This window comes from Mustela lutreola, chromosome 15 (assembly GCF_030435805.1).
Source record: "Mustela lutreola isolate mMusLut2 chromosome 15, mMusLut2.pri, whole genome shotgun sequence".
Lineage (NCBI taxonomy): Eukaryota > Metazoa > Chordata > Mammalia > Carnivora > Mustelidae > Mustela > Mustela lutreola.
Genome location: NC_081304.1, coordinates 3,468,688 through 3,483,968, shown reverse-complemented (window position 1 = coordinate 3,483,968; position 15,281 = coordinate 3,468,688). Strand labels below are relative to the sequence as shown.

Below are 15,281 nucleotides of genomic sequence, written 5' to 3'. Positions count from 1 at the left end.
ACTCAGGTGATTTCACACTGCATAGCTCAGAGTTCTCAACCTAGGTACACATACTGCCCCCTTCCCAGGATTTCATCCGCCCCCTATATTTGTAAACAAAATGCTAGTGGCAGTGGAGATTTCTGGGTAGATGAGCCTACCCAGAGTCACTTCTTGCTCTGGAAAGACTTATTTCTACGAAATCACTCACTCGTTCATTCACTCGTTCCTTTTAAGGGATAATTTATTGAGCACCTACTATGTGTCAGAGGTTGAGCATATTGAGCCTGGAATTTATCAGTCTGGTTCCTCATGAAGCTTAGATTCTTTCCAGAAGGACAAGATTTGGCCACAACTGATGTCATGATTAATTAATTTTGACTGCACGAGTGCTATAAAGGAAGTCCCGGGGGGGCAGTTCTGTGTGAGCATATGATGGGGAGACGGAATCTATCGGGGGGACAGGCGAGGGGATTCCCTGAGGAAGTGACACACGCAGGCTGATGGGAAGCTGAGGCCTGGAGGGGTCACCTGACCTGCACATGTTTCCCAGCTTGTGGGTGCCAGGTGTGAGCGGAGCCCGGGACCCTGCACACCACCGGTGCCGGCTTCTGCCGCTGAGCATCTTCTCTGCGGCTGCCCTCAGCCTCTCTCTCCTCCCCACCTACTACAGGTTTTGGCTCCCTACTTCTGAGCTCCACCTGAGGCAGCTACAAGCAGACAGCATGAGCATATCACCCTCCCCTGAACCTCTGAGAAGTGGGTCAGGGACCTTCTCTGAATTTTGGAACTTCAAAACTTAAAAATCATTTTGCAAAGAGGTAATACAATCAAAAGGTACAGACAGATGAACTGTGATGTTCTACTATTACCTTGTCCTCCCACGGTGCCTGGGACATTTTTTTATAGACCAAAGACACGCATGAGGTAGTAAATTATAGGCTGAACACGACCGCATTCATTGGTTGGATTGCACAGAATTAAAAACAAGTTTTTAAAAGATTATTTATTTACTAATTTATTTGAGAGAGAGAGAGAGAGGAACACGCGCATAAGCAGGGGCAAAAGCAGAGGGAGAAGCAGATTCCCCACTGAGCAGAGATCCCGAGATGGGTCTTGATCCCAGGAACCTGAGATCATGAGATCATGAGCTTAACCCACTGAGCTACCCAGGCGCTCCTAAAAAAATTTTTTGAGACAACGTTTAAAAATCTGGAAATTTCACATTCACATCTGAATTTGGGGCTTTCTTTGGAAAAATTGGATGATCTGGCATCACTGGGTCTACATTCTGGCTGGTCTCCCCTGGTCTTTTAGATGGGACCTGGCCTCTCCAGCTCAGCACAGGGCCACTCCCAGGACTGGCCTCCCCTCCCTGCCAGGAGCTCCAGGCACTAAGGCAGCAACCCCACTGGGCCTCAGTCTTCCCACCTCCCCTCTCAAGGAGAGCAATGGGCATTGCAGGGTTCACTTTGAGTATCTTTCCTAAATTCCACGTCACTGGCAATCAATCACGCCTGGTCCCGAGAGTCTCATCTGCTTGGGCCTAGTCTGCTTTAGCTTCATCTTGTCAACCCAGACCTTTCCCAAGCCTGCTTCCCATCAAGCCAGACCTGTCCTGAGCCGGCTTCCCATGCCAGGCCCAGGGCACACCTAGCCTCTTGTTTCAATTTGTCCCCGGGGGCCAGGCAGGGACTGGCCAGGCAGAGTGGGGTTCTTCTGGGGAGCCCCCTGCAGCTCGCCTTGGCTACCCAGGCCGGACCCAGACAGCCCGGGATTCCCTAGGGCAGAACTGGCCACGGGCCTCTGTGGTTCCTGCCGCGAGGGACTGCTGCATCGGGAGGAGATGGGCAGCTCCGCGCTGGGGTGACGTTGGCTGCTTGCCACGCCACAAGAGGCTGAGATTCCCCTGAAACTGAGGGCTACGTTGATCTCTTGCTAGAGACAGAGAAACAAACCTGCACGCTCTGCCCAGGAGGCATTTCCAGAAATTTGGGCCCTGGCTTCTTGTTCGTGAAATGCCAGATGATCCCGGGCCTCTCTCTGGGGCACGAGGCCAGGAGCATGTTGAGCAAGAGGTGTTTTGTTTTGCAGATGACAAGATTTTCGACACTGAGAAGTTGAAATGATAAATACGAGAACCTTGACCAGCTCCCCACCCTACCCTAGAAGTGGCTGGTTCGAGCTTCTGTGCTTGGCACATTTGTTTTCCACAACTTTCAGCTTCTCTGGGCTTCCCTCCCCAGCCCCCTGCCCCGCCCCCAGCCCCAGCCCCCTGAGGTCCCCAGTGCAGGAAGACCTCATCTCATCCATGCTTGGGGCCTTGTGGGCCTGGCAGGCCTCCTGCCTGCTCCCCAGCTGTAGCCACGGGAAAAGATGTCTTCTGAAGCACAGATTGGCAAACTGTGACATATGGGCCTGCAGACTGGTTTTGTTGATCAAGGTTTATTGGAAATAGAGCCGCGCTCACCACCTTGTCATGTGCGTTCATTCAGCCGGGGTGGGCCGAACCTGCTTCTGTTGGCAGATCCTCCTGTTTGGGAGGTTCAGAGCACACAAGGTGCTAGGGGCTATGGCATGAGATGCACGGTAGGTAGTGGGGAGACGGGCAAAATGGGTGAAGGGGAGTGGGAGATACAGACTCCGCGTGATGGAATGGGTTAAATCATGGGGCTGAAAGGCGTAGCATAGGGAGTACAGGGGATGGTATTTTAATAGTGTTGTAGGGTGCCAGGTGGTATCTAGACTTGTGGGGAGCAGGGCATAAAGTATAATGGAGAGGTCGAATCATTGTGTTGTACACTTGCAACTAATGTAACCTTGTATGGCAACTGTTCTTTGATAAACACACAAAACAGTAAACCAATCAATAAGATTAGATCACAGTAGGTAATAGGCAGAATAAATGGGGCCACGAGGTGTTTGTAGGGGGAGCACCGAACTCAAATGGAGGAGAGGGGTTGGGGGGATATAGTTGTGAGCAGACAGAACAATTAAGCTGAGATCACCAGGAGGCAATGTGTGTGTGTGTGTGTGTGTGTGTGTGTGTGTGTGTGTGTGTGTTGGTGGGGGTCGTTGGGGAGCTTGAAGGATTGAGAAAAGGCAGGCTGGTGAGTCTGGGCAGTGACTCAGTGGAGGAATGGAGGCAGAGCCCCCAAGGCTGGCTTCATCCTGTCCTCATCTCTAAGCTACGTTCCCTATTAAACCAGACTGAGCCCCCCCGAAGCAGCAAATCAGGCCCCCCAACAAACTGACAGAGTTTTCTCATCACCGGTGGAAGAAGATGGGTTGACCCACCTCCCCTTCCTTGAATTAGCTAGCAGCCTTGTGGCTGAAAGAGACCCTTGCGCGCGAAGTAGGCTCAGGGAGGAGGGGCTTCCGCTCTCATTGACATGATTTTTGGTGCGGGTGTGAATCACAGACAGTGAGGCCCGGGCCCTTGGCTCAGGATTTCCTGGTGTTTCCTGCCCGGGACATTAGCCTTGCTATCAGGAGCACCAGCCCATCACTCCCTGACGTCAACTCTCCTTCCAATGAATGCATTTCCTTTTCCGTTTGGGAAGACCAGATATCTGTCATTAGTCCCATCAACTCCGCCATTCTAACTGGGGCACCTCCTGTTCGGGAAGGGGCCAGTGAGATTAACCAGAAGGCAGTGGGTGAGGGGAGCCTGAGCGGCTGGGCTTTCAAGCCACCATGGGGTCTCAGAGGGCAAGTGCCTTCTGGTCCAGGGTCATCAAGGTGTGAACGGAGAACCCAGCAGCAGTGGTGGTGTCTGCCCTAGACCGCTGGCCCCCCCAAGCAGTTTGGAGCCCTCCCACACCTCCTCCCTGGGCCACCTGTGCCACCTGAGTGTCTTATCTCCTCTGCTTGTTCCCACAAACCTGCCCAGATGAGATCTCCTGGTGGAAAGTGTTTATACTGTCATCGTGTTAAAAAAAAAAAAAAGAAAGAAAGAAAGAAAGAAAGAAAGAAAGAAAGAAAGAAAGAAAGAAAGAAAGAAAAAAGATTGCTCAATTTCGGAAAACCATCATCTAAAATTTTTGCAACTTCCCAATGTGCATGTCCTGGGGCAAAGTTGTGGTTGCCTCATTCCGGTTGTAGCTCTGACAATTTCAAACTAGCCATAAGGGCCAAAGGCTCTAGCTGTGTGGCTTCAGAAGTGACTGGGTCATCGCAGGCTGTTTATATGTAATGTAAATACTAGTTTGACTTACAATGCTGTATTATCACTGTGTGTTAGTACAGTTTATTTTATTTTTAAAAATATTTAATTTATTTATTAGAGAGCGAGTGAGTAAGAGAGACATGAGCAGGGGGAGGAGCAGAGAGAGAGGGAGAAGCAGACCCTTTGCTGAGCAGGAAGCCTGACCGACAGACCAACAGAAGACTGGGGGCTCCATCCAGGGACTCCAGGATTATAACCCGAGCAGAAGGCAGACGCTGAACTGACTGAGCCACCCAGGCGCCCCAGTACAATTTACTGTAGATCAGAAATTCCCAATGGGACAGTTCTGTGGTTGTTGGTCTCACTTAATACCTCCCCTGGCAAGCACCACACACAAAAAGAAACTGCTAGCTCTTTTTGGGGATGGGTAGGATACTCTCATGGTCACCACCGAGCATCATGGTTCTGGCATTCAGCAAGTTGACTCTGCAACCACCCTGTGTCCCGGGAGCTGGGCAAAAATGGAATCACGCAATGGTTGGTCTCATTCTAGTTACTGGAAATTAGGAAATTTGATGATTCACCACTTCTAACTCGGAAGAGTTGAATCAAATACCACCTTGTGTTCATAACGTTCTCTAAACATAAAGGAAAAATTAAAACAATCTGAAATGCCCGTTACTTGTAAACAGCTTGGAAACTCTTGAATAGCACCAAACAGCCCATGTTAGCATTTTGGTGTATTTACTTTGTCTGTCTGTACACAATACTCCTTCCAATTTTTAATATCTCCGATGAGATAAGCTCTATACTACTCCTTGGAAATTTGGATTTTACACTTCGTGTCATTAAACATTCCTCTGAGATGTAATTTTATTTTAAAGAATTTTATTTATTTGTCAGAGAGAGAGAGAGAGAGAGAGAGCGCAGAGATGGGGAGCGGCGGGCAGAGTTCTGGAGAAGCAGGCTCCCCGCTGAGCAGGGAGCCCCATGTGGGACCGGATCCGGGACCCTGGGATCCTGACCCGAGAGGAAGGCAGACGCTTCCTCGACTGAGCCACCCCCGCGCCCCGGCTTGCGCACTGCTGATACCACGAACAGGGCCAAGAACATCCTTGCAGGGAGCACGGAACCGACTTCCCTGGGATGCCTGGGTGGACCGGGGATGCGGAAGATTCTGCATCCCGTGTTTCCAAACACTTGAGCCCTCACAACACTCTCTGGGCCAAGACAAGTAGGATGTGACGATCTCCCACCGCTCTCCCAGTTCCCAAGCCTCAGTCCCAGTGGGTCGTCCCAGGAGCCCCATGTTTCGGACCCCATCTGCCCCCCACCGCCTCTCCCCCTTCAGGATCCTGCAAGGTGTCCCTTTTGAAGGTCAGGTACAGGAGGTGCTCTCGGCTCCACGGACGCGCGGCCCTCGGGGCGCAGAACCGCACGCTCGGGGGCCGGCCCAGCGCACCTGTCCCCGAGCCTGGGTGCTGGGCGTGACCTGGCGGGCGCGAGGCCAGCACGCTCAGGAGCGCGGGGTGCGGCGGGGCGGGAGCGAGAGAAGCGGCTCAGCCCGCTGCGCCTGCGCCTGCGCGCCGCCCGCTCCCCTGCGTCCGCCCCGCCCCCTCCCCGTGTCCGCGAGCGCCGCTGTCAATAAAGTTCTTGCGCGCCGGAAGCGGAAGCGCCGAGTCTCCATGGCGGCGGCGACGGCGGCGGCGGCCGGGCCGGTGCTCTGGAGGCGGCTGCTGGGCCTGCTGCCTGGCCGCCCCGGGCTGGCCGCGCTCCTGGGGCGCCTGTCCGACCGCCTGGGCAGGAACCGGGACCGCCGGCGCAGGAGGTGAGAGGCGGCCGGGCCTGCCGCGGCGGGGGCGCGGCCGCAGCCCTGCCTCTCCCCCGCGCCAGGAGTGCGCTCACGCAGGGGCCGGGGAGGCGGCCGGGAACCGAGCGCGAGGTCCCGGGGCCCCCGGCGGCGGGCGTTGGAGGGGCTGGTCGCGGGGGGCGCCGCTCGCGGTCTGACGGGGTCTGTCTGGGCCTTGCGCGGTGGCGGCCGCGGCTCGGCCGGGCCGGGGTGAAGGAGCCGGGCCGGGCCTGTGCGGGCGGCGCTTGGCGCGTGGTGCGGCAGAGGGCAGTGAGGCGGCCCGAGTCACGGGCCCTCGGGCCGGGCCGGAGGAGCCACTCGGCGCCCCCTTCCCACTTGCCAAAGGGCCCGCGTTCTGGAAAAGTACTGAAGTGAGTTATGTAAGTGGGGGAGGAGGCTCTGAAGCCGCTTCTTCAGGCCGCGGTCTTTCAGAGTCGACATTGGCCGAGGGCGCGCTGACCCGAGAGGCCTGTCGGCCTTGCTAACGTTACAGGGAAAAAAGGATCTCGTGTGTGCAAGTGGCTCTCTTACCAGAGAGACTCAAGCCTTACACGTGACCCTTTATTTTTTTAAAGATTGTATTTATTTGGCAGGCAGAGAGGCAGGCGGGGAGGGGGGCGGGCCTCCCGCTGAGCAGAGAGCCCGACGCGGGGCTCGGTCCCAGGACCCCGGGATCACGACCTGAGCCGAAGGCAGAGTCTTTAACCCACTGAGCCACCCAGGCGCCTGTACATTTGACCCTTTAAAGGGAAAAAAAAAAAAAATTAGAGGTGCGTCCTTTAGAAGAGTTTGCATTATCTCAGATTTTATCTGTGCTGCTTGCGGGGTGCGGTGGGATGTCCTGGCGTCCGCGCGCAGGTCTGTGGGCCAGTCGCGCCCCAGTCGCGCGCGCTGCTGCTGCTCCTGGGAAGGAGCTTGCGTTACACCGAGCAGCAGCGGATGATTTTCAGCCAGACTTCAGCTTTGGTTGGGGGTGACTTTTCCGTGGTAGCATCTTGCTGATCAGAATGGCTTTAAGTTTCCCATCGCCGAACCCCGGTGGGGGCGGGGCCGGGGGCGAGGTGGCCTCTGCGTTTTCTGTGGTTGGTGCTTAGCCAAGACCTGGCCATAGCAGTGGGTGGTGAGATCAGGTGACTTCTACGTCTTGGCATCAAACCACCGGGAAATTTGGTTTAAGGTTTCAAGAAATGCTCTCTCCTCAAAGATGAGGTGTTCAGGCAAGTTTGTCATGTCCCTGTATGTGTTTAAACGGCGGAAAAACAATTCATTGTTCATTGTTGAACGTTGAAATTGACTGCTAAGGGATGTTGGAGGCAGTCTCCACGAATTCTTTTGAAAAAGACGTTTCTCTTGAGTGTCTTTTTCTGGTGCTAGTGGGGAGAGGAGCAGTGTGGCAGTGGGAGTAGTCCAGACTGACTCCCCAAAGTCCTTTTTGTAAATGGATGCTGTAGGTGTGGCACCATATTTCCTTTTGATGAAGCTGAGAGTGTTGTATAACAATTAAACCAGAAACTCACTTAGAGAATCATAATTTTTGTGGGTTTTTTAGTTATTTTTAATTTAAATTTTATTAGCCGACATCATCAGTACATCATTAGTTTTTGATGTAGTGTTCATTGATAGTCGCGTGTAGCACCCAGTGCCCATCACGTCTCATGCCTCCTTAATTCCCATCATCCAGTGCCCTCACCCCCCCACCAAGTTTTATGGTTTTTTTCTTAATTTTTTTAAAGACTTCATTTATTTATTTGACAGACAGATCACAAGCAGGCAGAGAGGCAGGCAGAGGGAGAGGGAGAAGCAGGCTTCCCGCTGAGCAGAGAGCCCGATGCGGGGCTCAATCCCAAGACCCTGAGATCATGACCTGAGCCGAAAGCAGAGGCTTAACCCACTGAGCCACCCAGGTGCCCCAGGTTTTATGTTTTCTAAAGAAATTTGTGGGGGCGCCTGGGTGGCTCAGTCAGTTAAATGTCTGTCTTCAGCTCAGGTCATGATCCCAGGGTCCTGGGATCGAGTCCCACATAGGGCTCTGTGCTCAGCAGGGAGCCTGCTTCTCCCTTTACCCCTCTCCCCCGCCCCCCCCACTGGTGCACGCTCTGTCTCTCTTTCTCAAAAACAAATAAAATCTTTTATAAAAATAAATAAATTTGTGTTTTATAATCCTTAAAATGCTTTGCTAGGGGGCGCCTGGGTGGCTCAGTGGGTTAAAGCCTCTGCCTTCAGCTCGGGTCATGATCCCGGGGTCCTGGGATCGAGCCCCGCATCGGGCTTTCTGCTCAGCAGGGAGCCTGCTTCCTCCTCTCTCTCTGCCTGCCTCTCTGCCTACTTGTGGTCTCTGTCTGTCAAATAAATAAATAAAATTAAAAAATAAATAAATAAAATAAAATGCTTTGCTAGGACTGAAGATAAGTGCTTTGACCCGTGTTACAATGCTGTAGCTTTCTGACCTTTTTTTTTTTTTTTTTTCCTCTTGCCTTATTCAGTTTGCAGATTTTCCCGACTCTGTGGCCTTAGTGTTTGGGGTTTCTCTGGTCTGTATGGCCACTCATCCTATATTGGCTGCTGACTTTCGTTTCTCCCCCAAAATATCTCACAACTCCTCATTCCCTGAATGGTGTGATTTCTTGTAACTCTGATTGTTGATTCATTGATAATAGTTCTGTGTAGTCATGAGCTTAGACTTTGTCAGATTTTAGCCTGCCAGTCTGACTCACCTGTTGGAGTGCCTGTTAAAACTTCTTAGCTAACAAGAGGGCTGGAGGAGGGTGGTTTCTTTGTTAGTTACAGAGACAGCCACTGTGACAGAGAATGCTACTTAAAATTACTTCCAATTAGTGGTCTAGAAACACTGTTGCATCTGACCTCATAGTGGCAGGTCATTGTACCCCGGTTCAGCTTGTTAGTAGTTTCCACTCTGAGGGACCACCAGATTTCCAGAAGCTACTTCTTTGAACTTCATAACGCTTCGTTAGAGTTTAGTAGAACTGTCTCCTGGCTTATTTGTAGTAGTAGAGTGGGTGGGAGGGGGATATTTAAAATCAAAGCATAAATTTCCCCAGATAATTCAGATTCTCATCTCACAGGGAACTGGAAAAAGATTTACAATGGAGTTTTAAATTGTAGCTTTTATTTTTCCTTTTTAAATATTTTATTTATTTATTTAACAGCGGGAGAGTGTGCGTGCACACACGCAGGGAGAGTGGCAGGCAGAGGGAGAGGGAGAAGCAGACTCCCTGTCGAGCAAGGAGCCTGACGTGGGACTGGATCCCAGGGGGCCTGGTCATGACCTGAGCCGAAGGCAGATGCTTAGCCGACTGAGGCACCCAGGCGCCCCAAATTGTAGCTTTGTTGAGTTCATATTAACACATTGCAGCTGGTGATGAATTAGGCTTGGTCAGTCGGTTGTGTGCTCCTCGAGGGAGAGCAGCTAGCCTGGGATTCAAGTGTTCTGGTAGATAATCCACTTGTAAACATGTCATCTGATTCATGTAAACGAGTTCTTCTCCAGGCTGCTGGGAAGTCCGGCTGGTCAAAGCCTTTGGGTTAGTAGAATATGTGATTGGTTCTCATCAGGCCCTTTGCTTTGCGCGCTGCTTGGGCCACCCCGAGGTGTACTGTGGGTTTTGTTCCTTTGCTGGCCCCTGGATGTGATCGACTTCCTTTTGGGCAAGTCGAGAGGACAGTCATCTGGTCAGCATGTAGTCAGATGCCGGCAGCCTGGCCTCCCGTGCTGGTCTTCTGTAACCTACGGGAATTCACACTCACTTCCCTTTCTTGGACTTGGGGTTGCGTTAGTCGGGAAGGGCCGCCGGCCGCCGGGGACGCAGGAAGTGCACGGCTCCTTCGCGTAGTTTGTGTGCTTCTCAGGAAGTGTGTGACTGTTGCGATTTTCTCCTCAGCTCACTTTCTGACGTTTAAGTGTGCATGAATGAGGGGGGAGGGTGGGTTTTTCTTAAAAAGTAGTTTCTGAAAACACTGCAGTCCACAGAACTTAGTTTCTTTTAAGAACTTCTTTTTTCATCATTTTGTACAGATTTGGATGAGACCCAAGCCACAGAGCTTGTACCACGAATCTTATCTTACAGTTCCAGAAGAGCTCGTGGACTCAGAGCCTATCGGAGCCCGTAGTGGGGGCCACTTAGCTAAATGTCCCGAGTATGGTACAGGACAGAGGGTGGAGCTTCTGGACTGTCTGTCGGGGATTTGGGCTCCGTTCTCCCGCATCACTGCGTTCTTGTTCAGAGCCCCCGGTGCCGCCTCTAGGAAAGACCCTGAGAGGTTGGTCAGCTTACTTGATTTACTTTTACTTTTTTTCCCCCCACTGGGTGGTGGGCGACAGTCTGCAGCCCCTGGGGATCAGATCTGAGCCAGAGAGGCCTTGGAGGGGACATGTAAAGGTCAAGTGTAGACCTGGGTGTAATTCTCAGTATTTGCCTAGTTCTTCTTCCTTTTTTTTTGTTTTTTATTGAGAGAGGGAGGTAGGAAGTGGGCGGACAGAGAGAGAGAGAGAATCTGGAGCAGGTTCCACACGTAGCACAAAGCCTGCCGTGGGGCTTGAGCTCACCAGCCTGAGATCATGACCTGAGCTGAAGTCAAGGGTCAGATGCTTCACGGATGGAGCCCCCCGGGCGCCCTGCCATGCTCTACTGGCATCTCGCCACTGGCCACGGAACTCGGTTGCACCTCCAGGCACATTGTTGCACATCCAGACAGGAAAAATACAAGGTGTGCCAGTCTTTTTCCATGGAGCACACGCAACTTTAAGATGTTTGGTGAAATGGGGGGCGCCTGGGTGGCTCAGTGGGTTAAAGCCTCTGCCTTCGGCTCAGATCATGATCCCAGGGTCCTGGGATCGAGTCCCGCATCAGTCTCTCTGCTCTGCAGGGAGCCTGCTTCCTCCCCTCTCTCTCTCTCTGCCTGCCTCTCTGCCTACTTGTGATTTCTCTCTCTCTGTCAAATAAATAAAATCTTTAAAAAAAAAAAAAAGGTGTTTGGTGAAATGGAAAACTATCTCCCCACAAAAAGGAGAAACGCCTCTCTCTCCCCTGAGGCCCCGTGTCAGTAGCTGCGTTTGGTTGTGTCTCGGGGGCTCTTCTGCTCAGTTTCTGAGTGACTGATTATTCTGAACTCAAGTCCCACTGCCGTCCCTTGCCCAGCAGGAGGGATGGGCTGCCCTGTCGCACCCAGGACTGCCCTCTAGGCCAGGTAGGCTTCCGCAGTCTTCACGTAGTGGCTGGCCACCCCCGCTCTGTCCCCCAGTCTGGGGGCTCAGGGATAAGAGCACCTTAGTCTGGCAGTTCGGCTGTGGATCTGTCTTAGAGACGGTGGGAGGAAGCTTCCCTCCTCCCTGCCCGACCCTCGCTTCATGCTCCCTGTGCCCTTAGAGTCGCCCTGAAGCCTTCCCCTCACCCCGCCCACACAGGTCTCTCTGGGTGGGGAGGGCCCAGGTCAAGGGTCTTCAGCACTTAGACCCAGCCTGCTGCCCAGGGCAGGCACTTTGCAGATTCCCTGGGAAGCCTTAAATCCTGAGGCTGAATCTGTACCCAAAGTCAGGTGTCCCGTGGGTGGCTGGAGTGTGCCCTTCCCAGAGCCCGCTGGCTCCTTTCACCGTTGGAACTGTCGGCTGGGGACGCGTTTGCGTTGTCTGCTGGTGCTGCCTGTGCCACCGGCCTGCCGGAGTGTCCCTCGGTGCTGGCCCCAGCCCTGTTCTCCAGACTTCGTGGTATTCCTGAGTCAGCAGAAGCTGGCGCCCCCCCTCCTTCCTCTTCTATCTGGTCCCGCCCCCCCACCTCTTCTTTGTAACTAGAAACTGGAGCTGGATGGTCCTGGAACGATGATTCAGGGGAGTCCAGGTCTAGATGTGGAAATTGTGTGTGTGCCGGGTTAGTTCTCTGAATGGCGTGTGTGACACAGCTCTGCTCTTTTGGTGAAGGAACCGCAGCTCTTCAGATCTCTCGGGCCTTGGGCTCCTGACCTGGGACCTGTGGTTTCTTAGTAAGCCTCCCTGGGGTGAGGGGACTTGCCTGTGCAGGTGGTCGCCCCTGGAGACTGGGGTGACTGCGCGTTGGGGGTGCTCCTAGCCCCGGGAACAACCTTTTCTGGGAAGATTCCCATGAGCTGGGTTGTGGAAAGCGGGAACGCACCCCCCCGTGGGCTTATGGCTGAGGCGAAAGAAAAAAATGAGCCCCCGAGTAGACCTGGGCTTGGCTGCTTCTGCCCCGGCGGAGGCACTCCAGTTAGATTCGAGTGTCCCGCGTCCAGGTGTGGTCTCCCCCATGCCCGAGCCGCCACAGGGGCCCCGTGCCGTCACCGGGGGACCTTCTCAGAGCGCCGTCCTCCTCGGGTGTCTGGAACTGCCGCTTGAGGGTTGGGTCTTCCCCTCCCTGATTCCCTGCACCTAATTGGCTCAGCCCCTTCTCCTCTCTAGCAAAAATAAACCTGCCAGCACGCAGATTAAACAGGAAGCCAGCATGAAAAAGCCCTCAACACATCTTGGACGATGGCCCTGGTGGAGCCTTCCCGGGGAGAGCTGCCCTGAGCCCGGCCTGCCCGCGCCTGCCCACTGTCTCTCCGGGCCAGGACCGGGCTGACGGTGGGCCCCGGGCGCCTGCATCCTCTGGACTGGCTGCGGGCTTTCCCGCGGGTGGTGGCACTTGCCAACACCCGCGGCTCACGTTGGCCCAGCCCCCTCCTTGCCTGGAGCAGCCCCTCCGAGTGCCCTGCCTGACCTTCCCCGGGGAGGGTGTCCTCCGGCCTCCCCGGGCGCTCAGCACCACCTGCTCCGCTTTGCCGTCACTCCGGACACGCGTGCTGCCCAGTTCCACCTTCAGTTCATGGTGGCCTTTTCCCCCGGTGTCGTTCTCAGATGGTTTCAGACGTGCAGTAAGCCTGTGAGGCCGCCAGGTTCGTGGGGGCGGCGGCGGGGCTGCTCGCCCCTTGTGCTCCCCACCTAGGCCGGAACAGTGTCACGGTGCCTGGGGTCGCAGCCCGAGCCCCATTTGCCCTCTCTGGGTCGCCGTGTGCCGGAATGTGTCTCCGCAGCTTCCTTTCAGGGAGTCGATGGCGGGGTGGAGGTGCTAGTGGTCGCCCTGGTTCTTAGTCGGTATGGGCTGGGACAGGGTAAGTGCCGTGAGGCTGGGAGATCCGTTGGTGTGGCGCTGCTGTGGGGTTTTCCACCTCAAACAGACCATGTTTAAGTAATGAAAATTAGACTGTAGGCCCCCTCTGGGGCTTCAGATGGATAGAGTGTCGTGCAGACTTTCCCACTGTCTCGTGGTTTTCTACTGGACTGAAGGATCTTTCCCTCTCCTCCTGGAAGTTAGCTTGGAGCGCAGCGGGCGTAAGGCCTGCGGTTAGGGAAATTGAGGCAGTAATCCCTAGATTTCGCGTCTAAGCCTTTCGCTGCTGCTCGGCAGCTGGAAGCCGGAGGACCTTAGCAAGCTGGTACCCCCGAGTGCCGTCATGCCGTCTCTGAGACAGCGGGAAAGCTTAGCTGCTTTCCCCACTCTGCACCGAGGGCCGCAGGCCAGCCCCCGACTTCCTGGGATCTACAGAGCTGCTACCTTCCCCCTGTTGACTAAAGTTTTCTTGGCAGCGAGTCGGCGGGACAGACCAGTGGGCTTTCTGGGAAGCACAGCTGTGGGCCATCTGGCGTCTGTGTAGGGCCGTTTGCGCGCCCTGGGAAGATTCAGTGCTTTATCATGAAGCAAGTGAATGAAGTCATCTTCCTGGAATCTGTGACCCTTCAGGCCTTGGGGTGTTCCGGCGCCCTTTCCCCAAAGCCCCCCTTGGAGTGGCAGTAGAAGGACACGCACCGCAGAGGATTTTCCTGCTGCTGTTTGCTGGACTTGAGAATAGGGCCCGGCTTGCATGGGGCTCTGGGTGTGTGGCCCCTCCCCGGGCCCCCTGTGGGGGGACAGCCGGCAGGTGGCAGGCGGCAGACGTGTGCTTCCGTGGGCAGGCCCTCAATTGCTGCTGTCTCTGCCGCAGTGAAGGGGGGCCGGCTGGCAGGTGGCGGGGGCTCAGCTTGTGCTTTGAGCCCCGAGGAAGACGTCATCCACTGCCAAGACAGCCCCCCAGGCTCCTCCTGCTCCGCCCCTCACTCCACAGTCGAGGATTCAAGAGAAAATTTAGTTTTTCTGGGTCCTTCCCTAAATAAAAGCCTCGTTCCTCTCCGCAGCCCTGCGTTGCAGGGGGCTCCCTCACCCAGGCTCCAGGCCATCGCCAGCAGCCTTCTGCAGGCCAGGTTGTTAGGTTCCCCCGGTGTCAGCCCCGCGGTGGTTTCTAGGTGGTTTCTCGCGGCCACTCTAGACTGGGAGCTGTGTGGAACCAACTGCCAGTTGGGCTTTCTCTGTGGGCATTGGCACTTCTCAGGTTGCTCAGCTAGTCGGGGCTGAAGGAAAAGCACCTTTGCAGAGTTTGACTTGGGCTCACTTAAAATGGTCTAGAGAATCTGGAATCGGTTAAAGAAAAATTCCCGTCCGCCTCATGTGCGGGGCCCTCGTAGCTGAAAGAGACTTCCGAGGAAGCGTTTGAGAAGTGTGACCCTTTCCGTGTCTCTTTAACCAGGTCGCCATGGCTGCTCTTGGCTCCTTTGCTGTCTCCAGCTGTCCCCCAGGTCACCTCCCCACCTTGCTGCCTGTGTCCAGAGGGTGTGCACAGGTTCCAGTGGATCCGAAACCTGGTCCCAGAGTTTGGGGTCTCCAGTTCCCACGTCAGGGTGCTTTCATCCCCGGCCGAGTTTTTCGAGCTCATGAAGGTAAGTTGTGTTCACGGGAGAGAGGGACGGACGCTTGAGACAGAGGCTTGGAGGCGTGAGAATGAGTGAGTCCTGAGCAGAAGTGCCTTCTGTTCTGGAAGTTTCTGATGGCTGCTCGGCTTTTTGCTGTGGGTTCTTCTCCCTGTTAGGTTTTCAGGCTCACAAATACTTGAGTTGTGCCATTATCAGAGGTTCTTGTGTGTTGCTAACGTCTCAGGTAGAGTAGCTCAAGGTAGGTGGGCAGTGATCTTGATTCCTTTTTTTTTTAAAGATTTTATTTGACAGAGATCACAAGTAGGCAGAGAGGCAGGCAGAGAGAGAGAGAGGAGGAAGCAGGCTCCCTGCTGAGCAGAGAGCCCGATGCGGGACTTGATCCCAAGACCCCGAGATCACGACGTGAGCTGAAGGCAGTGGCTTAACCCACTGAGCCACCCAGGCGCCCCTAGTGATCTTGATTCTTATGGACAGATTGATTCCATCAGTTCCTTTGGAAGGGAGGTTAGTGAGGGCGGGTGGGCGCCTTGGCT

General features: G+C 54.5%; 1 protein-coding gene across 5 annotated transcripts in view; it reads left to right on the top strand.

Annotated features, from left to right (window-relative positions):
• The first annotated feature begins 5,810 nt into the window (after window positions 1–5,810).
• Window positions 5,811–15,281, top strand: part of PGS1 (phosphatidylglycerophosphate synthase 1) — a 35,617-nt gene continuing 26,146 nt past the window's right edge. For all 5 annotated transcript variants that reach the window (XR_009348205.1, XR_009348206.1, XM_059149929.1 and 2 more), the window contains exons 1-2: window positions 5,811–5,975; window positions 14,565–14,754. Coding sequence is in view for 3 of the 5 variants with exons in the window: in XM_059149929.1 (XP_059005912.1) it covers window positions 5,833–5,975; window positions 14,565–14,754 (333 nt within the window). In the remaining 2 variants the exon portion in view is untranslated. The remainder of the gene's footprint in view (window positions 5,976–14,564; window positions 14,755–15,281) is intronic.